At 38.2% G+C, this 13,111-nt stretch overlaps 1 protein-coding gene across 4 annotated transcripts in view; it reads left to right on the top strand.

Annotated features, from left to right (window-relative positions):
* SMYD4 (SET and MYND domain containing 4) overlaps positions 1 to 13,111 on the top strand; it is a 55,167-nt gene that overhangs the window by 12,851 nt on the left and 29,205 nt on the right. For 2 of the 4 annotated variants that reach the window (XM_038548490.1, XM_038548489.1), the window contains exon 3: positions 11,745 to 11,889. In XM_038548490.1, coding sequence (XP_038404418.1) covers positions 11,745 to 11,889 — 145 coding nt within the window. Of the gene's footprint in view, positions 1 to 1,416; positions 1,595 to 5,110; positions 5,224 to 11,744; positions 11,890 to 13,111 lie in introns of all 4 variants that reach the window. The other 2 variants (XM_038548488.1, XM_038548491.1) reach the window with 2 other exon arrangements.

The following is a 13,111-nucleotide window of genomic DNA, read 5'->3' as shown; positions in this document are numbered from 1 at the left end:
CACGCCCTGGGCCAAAGGCAGATACTCAACCACTGAGCCACCCAGGAGTCCCCTTTTTTATGTTTTAAGATAAATTCTTAGAGGAGGAATGATTGCATCCACTTGTTACGAGCATTTTAAAATTTAATAAATATTGACAAATTGTCTTCCAAAAAGACTTCACCAGTTTACCATGAACAACGTATGAAAATCACTTCCTGGAGTACCTGGGTAGCTCAGTTGGTTAAGTGCCTGCCTTTGGCTCAGGTCACGATCCCAGGGCCCTGGATGGAACCCTGCATCAGGCTCCCTGCTCAGCGGGGAGTCTACTTCTCCCACTCCCTCTGCCTGCAACTCCCCCTGCGTGTGCTCTGTCAAATAAATAAAAATAAATAAAATCTTAAAAAAAAATCACTTCCCTATGATCCTTGCCAACACTGAAAGTAATGGTGCTTAATTTTGCCAAACTTTAGGACATAAATGTCTTATGGTTTGATTTTTCTGATTCCTAGTGAAGGAATGCATCATTTCTGATTTCACAACCCATCTATATTTCTACTGTTCATTTGTGTCCTTTGCCCATTTTTCTTTTGGATTATCTTTCTCTTAAGAATTTATAAGAGATCTTAAGAAATCTGGTCATATAATTCTTTGCTAATATGTAACTAGCTTTTCTTCTGGTCTATCATTTATCTTTATTTTACTTGCAGTGTTTCGCATTGTATATAAATTGTGTGTTTTAGTTTTTATACAGATATATGTCATTTTTTATGGTTTCTGAGTTAGTCTTAGGATGGTCTACTCCAATATTATAAAAATATTCTTTATTTTCATCTAACTTTTTTTTGTAGTTTTGTGTTTTAGTTTTCACTCTCAAATCTATCTGGAATTTATTTTTGTATATGATGTGAGGGGGTATTCTAACTTTTTTCCAGATAATTTTTCCTCAGCATTTATTGAATAATCCAATCTTTCCTTAGTGCTTCAAAATACCATATTTATTAAAAAATAAATTCACTGGGCAGCCCCAGTGGCTTAGCAGTTTGACACCGCCTTCAACCGGGGGTGTGATCCTGGGGACCTGGGATCGAGTCCACGTCAGGCTCTCTGCGTGGAGCCTGCTTCTCCCTCTGCCTGTGTCTCTGCCTCTCTCTCTCTGTGTCTGTCATGAATAAATAAAATCTTAAAAAAAAAATTTAAATTCACACTTACTTATAAATTTGTTTCTGGACTCTATTTCTATGCCAAAACCAAAGGGTTTTTACTGTGACTTTATAGTATCATATTAGAATTCTGTCAATTTCAAGTGACAGAAACCTAGCTCAAATTAGGAAGTTCATGCACAGTGAAACTAGGATAGCCAAAGTAGATCTGTTTTTAAGCAGCATGTATCCAAGGCCTCAGATGTCATTAAACTCAGCATCTCTTCATCTCTAGGACAAACTCTACACCTGATGGGCATAATAAACATTAGTAGCCTTGGACACATCCTGAACCACAAAAAAAAACTACAAGAAAAGAGGCCATTTTTCCTGAGAATTTTGGCAGAAAAGGTCTGGATTGGACTTCACAATCAACCTAATTTGGACTGCCTGGTGCATCCTTTCAACCAAAGGTTTGGGGCCTTTCTGATTGACCAGGCCTATAGCATGTGCTCAACCCTGTTGCTCCATTGGAGTCTTCCTTACTTCAACTAAAAGAAATGGTCTTCCAACTGGGATTTTACTACCACAAATAGAGGGCAGGAGCACTAAAAAATATGGCAGTTTAGTATAGATGTGGCTTTCTTTTTTCTTTTTTTCTTTTTTTTTTTTCTTTTTTTACATTTTATTTATTTATTCATGAGAGACACAGAGACACAGGCAGAGGGAGAAGCAGGCTCCATGCAGGGAGCCTGATGTGGGACTCAATCCTGGGTCTCCAGGATCACGCCCTGGGCCGAAGGCAGACACTAAACCACTGAGCCACCCAGGGATCCTCTAGATGTGGCTTTCCAATTAGGCCAAGTTCCAATACCCACATATACTCATTATTTTTCAAGAATATTTTGACTATTTTCTGTACATTTCCCCCTTTTAACATTAGTTGACTTGTCAAATTCCATAAAAAATGTTGGGCTTTTGATGGGGATTATGTTGGATTTATAGATTCATTGAGGGAAACTTGTCATCTTTACAATATTAAATTTCCTCATCGGGGGTGCCTGGGTGGCTCAGCGGTTGAGCATCTGCCTTTGGCTCAGATCATGATCTGAGTCCCACATTGGGCTCCCCATGGGGAGCCTGCTTCTCCCTCTGGCTGTGTCTCTGCCTCTCTCTGTGTGTCTCTCATGAACAGATAAATAAAATCTTAAAAAATTTTTTTTTTCTCATCCAGGGTATGTCTTGCCATTTGTTTAGGGGTTCTTTTATATATTTTTTTTCTTTTCTTTTATATCCTTAAGTAAAGTTTATTGTTTTCTTTGTGTAAGTCTTGCACACTTCTTAGATTTATTCTTACTTATTGTACGTTTTTGTTAATATTGTGAATAAGACTTTTTTCTCCCCCAATTACATTCTCTAACTGATGATTGGTAGTATAAATAAAAGCTAGAAATTTTTTTATGTCTTGTAATTGGCCACCTAACTGTATTTTCACATATTTTATTGTTTTAATGCCTATTCACTTGGAATTTTTAGGTAAGTAGCTATATCTGCAAATAGTAATCGTCCTTTCCAATATTTTTACCCCTTATTTTATCTTATAATTATCATAGCATTAGTTAGACCTCCAGTGCAATATTGAATAGTAACAGCCATTTAGGACATTTACCATAGATTCATAGTTTATACCCTTTTCCAGTTTAAGGAAAGTTGTCTATATTCTATCATAAATAGGAGTTGAGGGACGCCTGGGTGGCTCAGCGGTTGAGTGCCTGCCTTTGGTCCAGGGTGTGATCCTGGAGACCTGGGATGGAGTCCCACATAGGGCTCCCTGCATGGAGTCTGCTTCTCCCTCTGCCTGGAGTTGAATTTCATCAGATAGTTTTTTTTTTTTTTAATTTTTATTTATTTATGATAGTCACACAGAGAGAGAAAGAGAGAGGCAGAGACACAGAGGGAGAAGCAGGCTCCATGCACTGGGAGCCCGACGTGGGATTCAATCCCGGGTCTCCAGGATCGCGCCCTGGGCCAAAGGCAGGCGCCACACCACAGCGCCACCCAGGGATCCCCATCAGATAGTTTTTTGATATATTTTGGGTGGAGTAGTCATTTTCTTTTTCTCCTTTAATCTGTTGCCATAGGATTTACACTAGTAGATTAACTGAACTTGAAAATGTTTTGGAGGGGATCCCTGGGTGGCTCAGTGGTTTGGCGCCTGCCTTCGGCCCAGGGCGTGATCCTGGAGACCTAGGATCGAGTCCTACATCAGGCTTCCTGCATGGAGCCTGCTTCTCCCTCTGCCTGTGCTCTGCGTCTCTCTCTATCTCTCTCTCTGTCTGTGTCTCTCATGAATAAATAAATAAAATCTTTAAAAAAAAGAAAGAAAATGTTTTGGAGATAAACTTTTTTACATTCATGCACTTTTTATTTTTTTATTTTTTATTTTTATTTTTTTCATGCACTTTTTAAATCATTCTTTTACCACAAGGCTTGATTCAATTTGCTAATATTATTTTTAATTTTATGTCCATGTTCATTAATTATATTAGTTTACATGTTCCTTGTGTGTGTGTGTATGTGTGTGCTCTGTCAACTCTTGGTATCTGGGTTATGGTGGCTTCGTAGCATGAATTGAAGAGCTTCCCATTTTTTCCTTTGCTCTGAAATAGTTCATATAATGTAGGGATCATTTGATTCTTTTTTTTTTTAATATTTTATTCATTATTTATTTATTTAAGTCACAGACAGAGAGAGAGAGAGGCAGAGACACAGGCAGAGAGAGAAGCAGGCTCCATGCACCAGGAGCCCGATGTGGGATTCGATCCCGGGTCTCCAGGATCGCGCCCTGGGCCAAAGGCAGGCGCCAAACCGCTGCGCCACCCAGGGATCCCGGATCATTTGATTCTTAAAGGCTAGTGGAAGAATCCTGTAAAACTATGTAGACTAGGTGCTTATTAAATGGAAAATAATTTTTAGTTGAATTTTTTATCAGAATAATATACACAGTGCAAGAAGTCAAAAAGTCCTTCAAAGCTTATAAAGAAAAACAGCAACCCTTTGTCTTATTCTTCCCCATTCCTACAGAGGATGCTACTTTAACTGTTTTCTCTGGTATTTAATTTCATTTCTAAATAGTATGCTAATACTGTTATTTTTTGAATTTTTAGCTTTAGGTATCAAATTTTGCTCTCCTAACTCTAAACCACATATATATCCTTTGTTTTTGTCTCATCTTCATAACTGTATTATAGTTTGTAGTGTAATATGACCAATAAAATATAATATTTGTTAAACAAATATCTATGTAAATACTACTCATTGGACCAAGAAATAGAGTTGGAATTACATTTCTCTCTTTTTTTTTTTTTTAAGATTGTATTTATTTATTCATGATAGACACAAAGGGGGCGGGGGCAGAGGCAGAGGAAGAAGCAGGCTCCATACTGGGAGCCCAGTGCGGGACTCGATCCCGGGACTCCAGGATCACACCCTGGGCTGAAGGGGGCGCTAAACTGCTGAGCCACCTGGACTGCCCATATTTCTTCTTGTATAACTCTTGTTTTCCCTGGAGTTAATAATTACCTCCATTTAAATTTTTTCCATGTATCTCTCACTGCTTCATCCCCAAACTGCTTTACTTAGAACAAGTTAACTCTGAAGACTTGTTTGTAAAACCATTCAATCATAATCTAAACTGACCAAAATATTTAAATATCTAATTTCTATATGCATGCCTATTAAAAAACAGTATGAATTGGGCCTTTAAAGTTTAAAAACAGATATACTTTTCTTTCTTGCTGGTTTACAATCTTTGAGGAATGTTTTCCCAAAATAGGTAACTTTTATCAATATCAAAGACCTTTTGAGGTGATGACCCTCCCCTACAGTTGATAATAGTGCAGTTTCCTAGGAAATCTGAAATAGACTCACTATCTACATAGTTTGTTTTGATTTTGTACTGATTCAACTAACATACCTTGTTGTGCCAGAAAGCAAAGAAGCACTCAAAGACCAATGGATTTATATTAAAAAAAAAAGAACATAAGAACCAACCTGAAGAGGTTCCCACTGGCCAAATTTAGGACAAATGGAGCATCAAAAGGTATTATAATAATAGTTTCTAACATTGAATTCTTTTAAGTCTGTAGTGATACTCAAAGACAAAATAAAGAAGGAAGGATTTGTCTTTACAGAAGAATGCCAGTTAATAAATTTAGAAATAATGATAGAACTAAAAAATCACCATCTTCTAACCCAGGATAATAACTGATTCTGGCAATGATTATTAGTGGATGTTCAAGGCACTAGAAGAAAGACTACTGGAATAAGTTATTCACATGGCCTCAAAGTACAGCCCATATATTACTTGTTAAGTACAAGGGGAAATGTATCTTTACATTGGAGAGATCCACAGTTACCACTTTGACCAAGCGACCAAAATTAGCATCACCAGTAGTGGGAACTGCTTGACATTATGTCTCCTGACTTGAAGCAATAAGAAGTATACAAATTTAATTATGTACTAATGTCCTTGACAAGAATTGTTTAATCTGAATCTAATCATGAGGAAGCAATGAGACAAAGCTATAGAATAGAACATTTCCTGGCCTTAAGTCTTTGAAACAGTCAGTCATGAAAAACAAAAAAATTGTAAGATTATCTCAAAAGAGACTGAAGAGAAATAACAACTAAATGTAGTACATTAAAACTTTGATCCAAAAAAAAATAAAATAAAATAAAAATAAAAATAAAACTTTGATTCTTGGGGCCCCTGAGTGGCTCAGTCAATTGAGCTACTGACTATTGATTTCAGCTCAGGCCTTGATCTCAGCACAGTTTGGTGGTCCTCCCTCTAGTCCTCCCCCTGCCTGCTCTCTTTCTCTCTAAAATAGATAAATAAAATCTTAAAAAAAAAAAAAAAAAACTTTGATCGTAGATCTGGTTGAGACAAAGGAAGAACATAAAAGATGTTTTAGGAATAAGAAAATTTTATTTATTTATTTTTTATTTATTTATTTTTTTAAAGATTATTTATGATAGACATAGAGAGAGAGAGAGGTAGAGACACAGGAGGAGGGAGAAGCAGGCCCATGCCAGGAGCCTGACATGGGACTCGATCCCGGGACTCCAGGATCGTGCCCTGGGCCAAAGGCAGACGCTAAACCGCTGAGCCACCCAAGGATCCCCTATTTATTTATTTTTTAAAGATTGTATTTATTTATTCACGAGAGACAGAGCGAGAGGCAGAGACATAGGCACCTCGAGGGAGAAGCAGGCTCCATGCAGGGAGCCTTATGTGGGACTCGATCCTGGGACTCCAGGATCACACCCTGGGCCAAAGGCAGGCGCTAAACCGCTGAGCCACCCAGGGATACCCCCCTCAATCAGGAAATTTTAAATTTAAATATTTGAATTAGTGTTAATTTTTTTAGGTGTGATAATGATAGTGTGTGATATCAAGTTATAAAATGTCCTTATTCTTGGGCAGCCCCAGTGGCCCAGCAGTTTAGTGCCACCTTCGGCCCGGGGTGTGATCCTGGGAACCCGGGATCAAGTCCCACATCGGGCTCCCTGCGTGGAGCCTGCTTCTCCCTCTGCCTAGGTCTCTGCCTCTCTCTCTCTGTGTCTGTCGTGAATAAATAAATAAAATCTTTAAAAAAAATAAAATGTCCTTATTCTTAGTAGAGGCCTGCTAAAATGCTAGAGGTGAACTTTCATGATGATTATACTTACCTTAAAATGGTTCAAGAGAAAATATGTATATATGGATGTATGGGAGTTAATAAGCTATTGAGAAACAATAGGTCCATTCTCAGTCCCCTGTACTCTGTGCTAAGGCAAGAACTTGATGCTTTGCCAGTTGACTCCATGTAAGGAGGCTTTACTCTGTAGGGGTCTAGAGAGAAAAAAGATTGGAAGAGGAAGAGACTTGTTTTTCTGTCTGCTCCCTAATTAGAATCCACATGGAAAGAATGATTTGGACCTTTACCTTATACTGTTTACAAATGCTAACTCAAAATAGCCCAAGGATCTAAACTTCAGTTCTAAAACTATAAACTTTTTAGAAGAAAATTTAAAGCAACAGCTTATGACATCAGCTGACAGTATTTTCTTGGGTATAACACTGAAGACACTGCAACAAAAGGAAAGATAGACAAATTGGACTTCGTGAAAATTAAAACACTTTGTACATAAAAAGACAATATCAACAGAGTAAAAAGGCAACCCACAGAGAAGCACCTGGCTGACTCAGTCAGTAAAGCATGTGACTCTTGATCGTGGGGTTGTAAGTTCGAGCCCCACATTAGGCAGAGAGATTACTTAAAAAAATAAAAAAGAGGGAATCCCTGGGTAGCGCGGCGGTTTGGCGCCTGCCTTTGGCCCAGGACGCGATCCTGGAGACCCGGGATCGAATCCCACGTCGGGCTCCCGGTGCATGGAGCCTGCTTCTCTCTCTGCCTGTGTCTCTGCCTCTCTCTCTCTCTCTCTCTGATGACTATCATAAATAAATAAAAAAATTTAAAAAAATAAATAAATAAAAAATAAAAAAGATTTTTTTAAAAAAGGCAACCCACAGAATGGGAGAAGACATTGGTAAATCACACATCTGATAAGGGATTAATAGCTGGAATAAATAGAGAACTCTTAGACTCAACAAGAGAACAAACAACCTGATTTAAAAACGGGCAAAAGGGACACCTGTGTGGCTCAGGTGGGTAAAGTGTCTAACTTCTGCTCAGGTCCTAGATCAAGCCCTGAGTTGGGCACCCTGCTCAGCTGGTAGTCTGCTTCTCCCTCTTCTGACCCACCCCCTGCTTGTGTTCTCACTCTCAAATGAATAAATGAGAGTCCCTTTTTTAAAAATGGGACTTTTTTAAAAAATGGGCAAAGAACTAGAGTAGACATTTCTCCAAAGAGGATATATAAATGGTCAACAATATGAAAAGGTGCTCTTAACGTCACCAATCACCAGGGAATCACCAAGGAAATGCAAATCAAAACTACAATGAGATAGCACCTCACATTCATTAGGATGGCTACTAGAGAAAAAAAAAAAAAAAAAAAAAAAAACAGAAAATAGCACACATCGGAGACAATGTGGAGAAACTAGAGCCCTTGTACACTGATGGTGAGAACGTAAAGTGGTATAGTCATTATAGAGAATGTTATAATTCCTCAAAAAATTAAAACTAAAATTACTGTATGATCCAGCAATCTGACTTATGTATTTATACCCCAAAGAATTGAAAATAGAACTTAAAAGATATTTGCATGCCAATGTTCATGGCAGTATTTTTCATAGCCGAAAATGGAAACAACCCAAATGTCCATCCACAGATGAATGGATAAACAAAATATATAATACAATAGACTATTATTCATCCATAAGAGGAGATGAAATTCTGGTATATGCTACAACAAGGATGAGTCTTGGGAATAGTATGCTAAGTGAAATAAACCAGGCATAAAAGGAAAGGAATTATATGATTCCACTTATCTGAAGTACCTAGAGCAGACAAATTCATAGAGACAGAACATAGAATAGAGGTCACCAGGGGCTAGGGAGGGGGAAGAATGGGGAGTTATCTTTTAATGAGTACAGAGTTTCAGTTTGGGATGGTGGCAAAGTTCTAGAAATAGATGGTGGTGATGATTGCACAATGTTGTGAATGTACCTAATGCCCTGAACTGTACACTCAAAAATGGCTAAAATGTAAATGTCAAAAATATGTAAATTTTGACAAAAGAACAAAAATGTGTATTTTACCACCATAAAAAATTAATTAGAAAAATTGTTTTATCTCACCTCCTCAAATTTTTTATCATACTATTCCAGAAGAAAATTTTAAATTAAAAAAAAAAAGAGCATCCATTTGCTTTTCAAAACTTTGAATCAGGGATGCCTGGGTGGTTCAACAGTTCAGCGCCTGCCTTCAGCCCAGGGTGTGATCCTGGAGTCCTGGGATCGAGTTCCACATCAGGCTCCCGGCATGGAGCCTGCTTCTCCCTCTGCCTGTGTCTCTGCCTCTCTCTGTGTCTCCCATGAATAAGTAAATAAAATCTTAAAAAACAACAACTTTGAATCAATTACAGAATTAACTTGGTGTCTAAAGAAAAGAATGAATTATTGCAGCTTAGTTCTTAATTGCACTAAAGAACAATTATACAACATTGAATTTATCATCGTTTTTGGAGTAAGATAAAGAATATCCATTGTAAGGCAAGAGGAGTTTTGCTGTTATTATTCACCACAATCTTTTTGTTTGGACTAGGATTTTCAGGGTTAACCTAATTTGAAACAACAACAACAACAACAACAAAAAACAGAAAAAAGAACGATCTCTATAATGTACCAGACACACATGGGGTATAGTCCTATAATGTTTTGGACTAGAATAAATTTAGAACAGCAAGCACACTTTTTTGTTTCTTTGTTTAAGATTATATTCATTTATTTTAGTGCAAGCACAGGGAGGAGCAGAGGGAGAGGGACAATTAGACTCTGTGTTGAGTGCAGAGCCCGACACTGGGCTGGATCCCAGGACCCTGAGATTGTGACCTGAGCCAAAATTAAGAATTGGGGAGTAGGGATCCCTGGGTGGCGCAGCGGTTTGGCGCCTGCCTTTGGCCCAGGGCACGATCCTGGAAACCCGGGATCGAATCCCACGTCGGGCTCCCCGTGCAGGAGCTTGCTTCTCCCTCTGCCTATGTCTCTGCCTCTCTCTCTCTCTCTGTGTGACTATCATAAAAAAAAAAAAAAAAAAAAAAAAAGAATTGGGGAGTAAACTGAGCCACCCAGGTGTTCCAAATGTACCTTTTAAGCTAAATAAAATCTTTTCTAATTTTCCTTTTTGTGTTAGCTGAGTTTTTTCTGTATTATATTTAAATATTAATAAAATATCTGATATTAACTCATTACATAGTAATGTTTTATGAAATTTCAATATATACATGTACAGTTGCATCATACTGAATCACTAGTGTAAAAGATATTATTATGGGTCTTTGTAAACAAAAATTTGAAAGATACTTTTCTAAACATTGTAATTTTGATTTTGATTTCTTTGACCCAAGAGTTGCTTGAGAGAATTTTTAGTTTTCATGTTATACATATTTTACTTTATTGTTTTACAGTCAAAGAGAGAATCTAGGGTATTTTTTTTTTTAAGATTTTATTTATCCATTCATGAGAGACACAGAGAGAGAGAGAGAGAGAGAGAGAGGCAGAGACACAGGCAGAGGGAGAAGCAGGCCCCATGCAGGGAGCCTGATGTGGGACTCCATCCCAGGACTCCAGGATCATGCCCTGGGCTGAAGCTGGTGCTAAACCGTTGAGCCACCCAGGCTGCCCAGAACCTAGGGTATTCTATGCTATTTCTCCTTGTTAGAAGAAAGGTATATTCTCACTGCTAGTGTATGTATTTGTGTGTTAGATCAACTTTGTGTATTTCTGTATTAGATCATTTGTGTATATATGTATTAAACTTTGTGTTTTTATGTATTTATGTATTAGATGAACTTTGTTAATTTTATAGAGCATTTGTATACTTCTTTTATTAGCTTTTCAAATTGAAATAATTTCAGAATTAGTTGCAAAAATAGTACCAAGAATTGCTGTGTGATATCCTTTGTTAAAAATAACAAAAAATTGTGCAGCCCGGGTGGCTCAGTGGTTTGGCGCCACCTTGGGCTCAGGGCCTGATCCTGGGGACCCGGGTTCAAGTCCCGAGTCGGGCTCCCTGCATGGAGCCTGTTTCTCCCTCTACCTGTGTCTCTGCCTCTCTCTCTCTGTTATACATATTATATAGTGTCTCTGTGTCTCTCATGAATGAATGAATGGATAAAATCTTAAAAAAAAAAAAAAGTTAACCAAGTAAATTTTAAAAATCAAATTGACTTCAACTTCCCATCTAGCAAGTAGATAGAGAAGAACTGGAAAAAAGGAAATCGTTAGCAAAGAATCCATTGTTCTAGGCAAAGTCACCCTCCTAAGGGGAACAGAGAGGGTCTATCAGTAAATTTCCTAGTGCTGACAGGGAGATTCCCATATTCTGGAGTCTTGAAACTGCACTCAGCTTAGTTATTAAGTCTTGGTTTACTGACTTGAGGCCATAACCTCAGTGATGCCATTTTGGGCCTCTGATTTATTTTCAACATCTTTTTTCAGTTTCCCCAAATGTTTCATTTTATTATATTTACTTTATGATTCATTCTCATTTTCACCCTTCCCTTCTTGCCCCACTCTCCCCCACCCCCACTTTCCTCCCTCTGTCAGCCGTTCATTCAAGTATTTTCAACATAGTTTAGGTGGAGAATACTCTTGAACAAAGACTCCATGTATTGTGTTATTCCCACACCCAAGCCTTTTTATGATGTATTATTGAAGGTTCACTGGCTGGTAATTATAAAACAAAAAATCAGCATTCTGTCCTCTAAGTAGAAATTCCAGTCTCTCTGTCGCTGAGACCAATGGGGAGGGTTCATTCCCCATTGACATGACATGATCCAGAGAGCCTCATGTCCCAGTGTTTTGTGGGTCTTCCCTCCCATTTCAAGTTCAGTGGCTAGGAGTTTCCCTTGAAATAACAAATTTGTGCTTTTTTTGTTTGTTTCTTCATGAAGGCCTGAGGATGAGATGTTTTTGAACAATCTCTCTAGAGGTTACTTTGTGGGAAAGGACCCTAATGCTCCCCCTTTCTACAGAGAAGAAGGAAACAAAAAATTTCAGAAGAAGGATTATGTGGGAGCCACAGTGCTGTACTCTAAGGTAAGGCAACCCCATCTCGGCAGGAGGGGCTATGTTAACAATTTAGCAGTGCATATTTCTTCAGAAGATAGAACCTTCTTGCTGAATTCTGTAGCCAGTGGTTGCTTTATTATTTGTGAATTGAATCTGAAAAAGAAAACTGGTAGAATTCTGCTGTTGGTTATGTGCCAAAACCATGGGTAGTTTGTAAGTATGTCTTTAAATTCCGCCCAGAAACTTCTATTCTCAAATTCCCTCAGACTCCTTGTAGCACTCTAGGCTTATTGGACCCCTGGCTCAGCCTTGCCCATGTCTGTCAGCTGCCATTTACTTGTGTGCCATTTTTATCTGATGACTGATGAGGCTCTTGGGTTGGTAGTCCCAATTTAGAGAGCAGCTGGATTTTTGGTTAGTCACAATGTTATTTTACAACCAGTATGACTTAGATTAAGTTTGAAAGGAAAATAAACTCAATTGCCACAGCCTATTTGAACTCTTTTGAAGGTTGTCAACAGATACAGAAATACCTAGGAGATATTGTGGCTTTGGTCCCAGACTACTGCAGTAAAGCAATCAAATGAATTTTTTGGTTTTTCAGTATGCATAACAGTTGTTTATACCACACCATTATCTGTTAAGTGTGCAATAGCATTCTATATAAAAAAAACAATGTACAGGGCAGCCTGGGGGGCTCAGTGGTTTAGCACCGCCTTCCGCCAGGGCGTAATCCTGGAGACCTGGGATCAAGTCCCACATCAGGCTCCCTGCGTGGAGCCTGCTTCTCCCTCAGCCTGTGTCTCTGCCTCTCTCTCTCTCTTTCTCTCTCTCTGTCTCTCATGAAAAAATAAATAAAATCTTTAAAAAAAATGTACATACCTTAATTTAAAAATACTTTATTGCTTTTAGCAAGTCATCACTGATCACAGCTCACCATAACAAATATAATAATGATGAACAGTTTGAAATATTGCAAGAATTAATAAAATGTGACACAGAGACACAATGTGAGCAACTGCTGTTACGTGATGCTGATAGACTTGTTCAATGCAGGCTTGCCACAAACCTTTAATTCATTGTAAAAAATAAAAATTAAAAAAATTAAAAAGCCATGTCTGTGAAGCACATAAAACAAAGTATTGCCTGTATTTAAAATTACACAAAGGGGGCACCTAGGTGGCTCGGTTGAGCATCCGCCTTTGGCTCAGGTCATGATCTCGAAGTCCTGTGATTGAGTCCTGAATCT

The sequence above is a fragment of the Canis lupus genome, chromosome 9 (assembly GCF_011100685.1).
Source record: "Canis lupus familiaris isolate Mischka breed German Shepherd chromosome 9, alternate assembly UU_Cfam_GSD_1.0, whole genome shotgun sequence".
NCBI classification, from domain to species: Eukaryota; Metazoa; Chordata; class Mammalia; order Carnivora; family Canidae; genus Canis; species Canis lupus.
The sequence above is the reverse complement of the archived record's forward strand: the minus strand, read 5'-3'. Positions and strand labels throughout refer to the sequence as shown.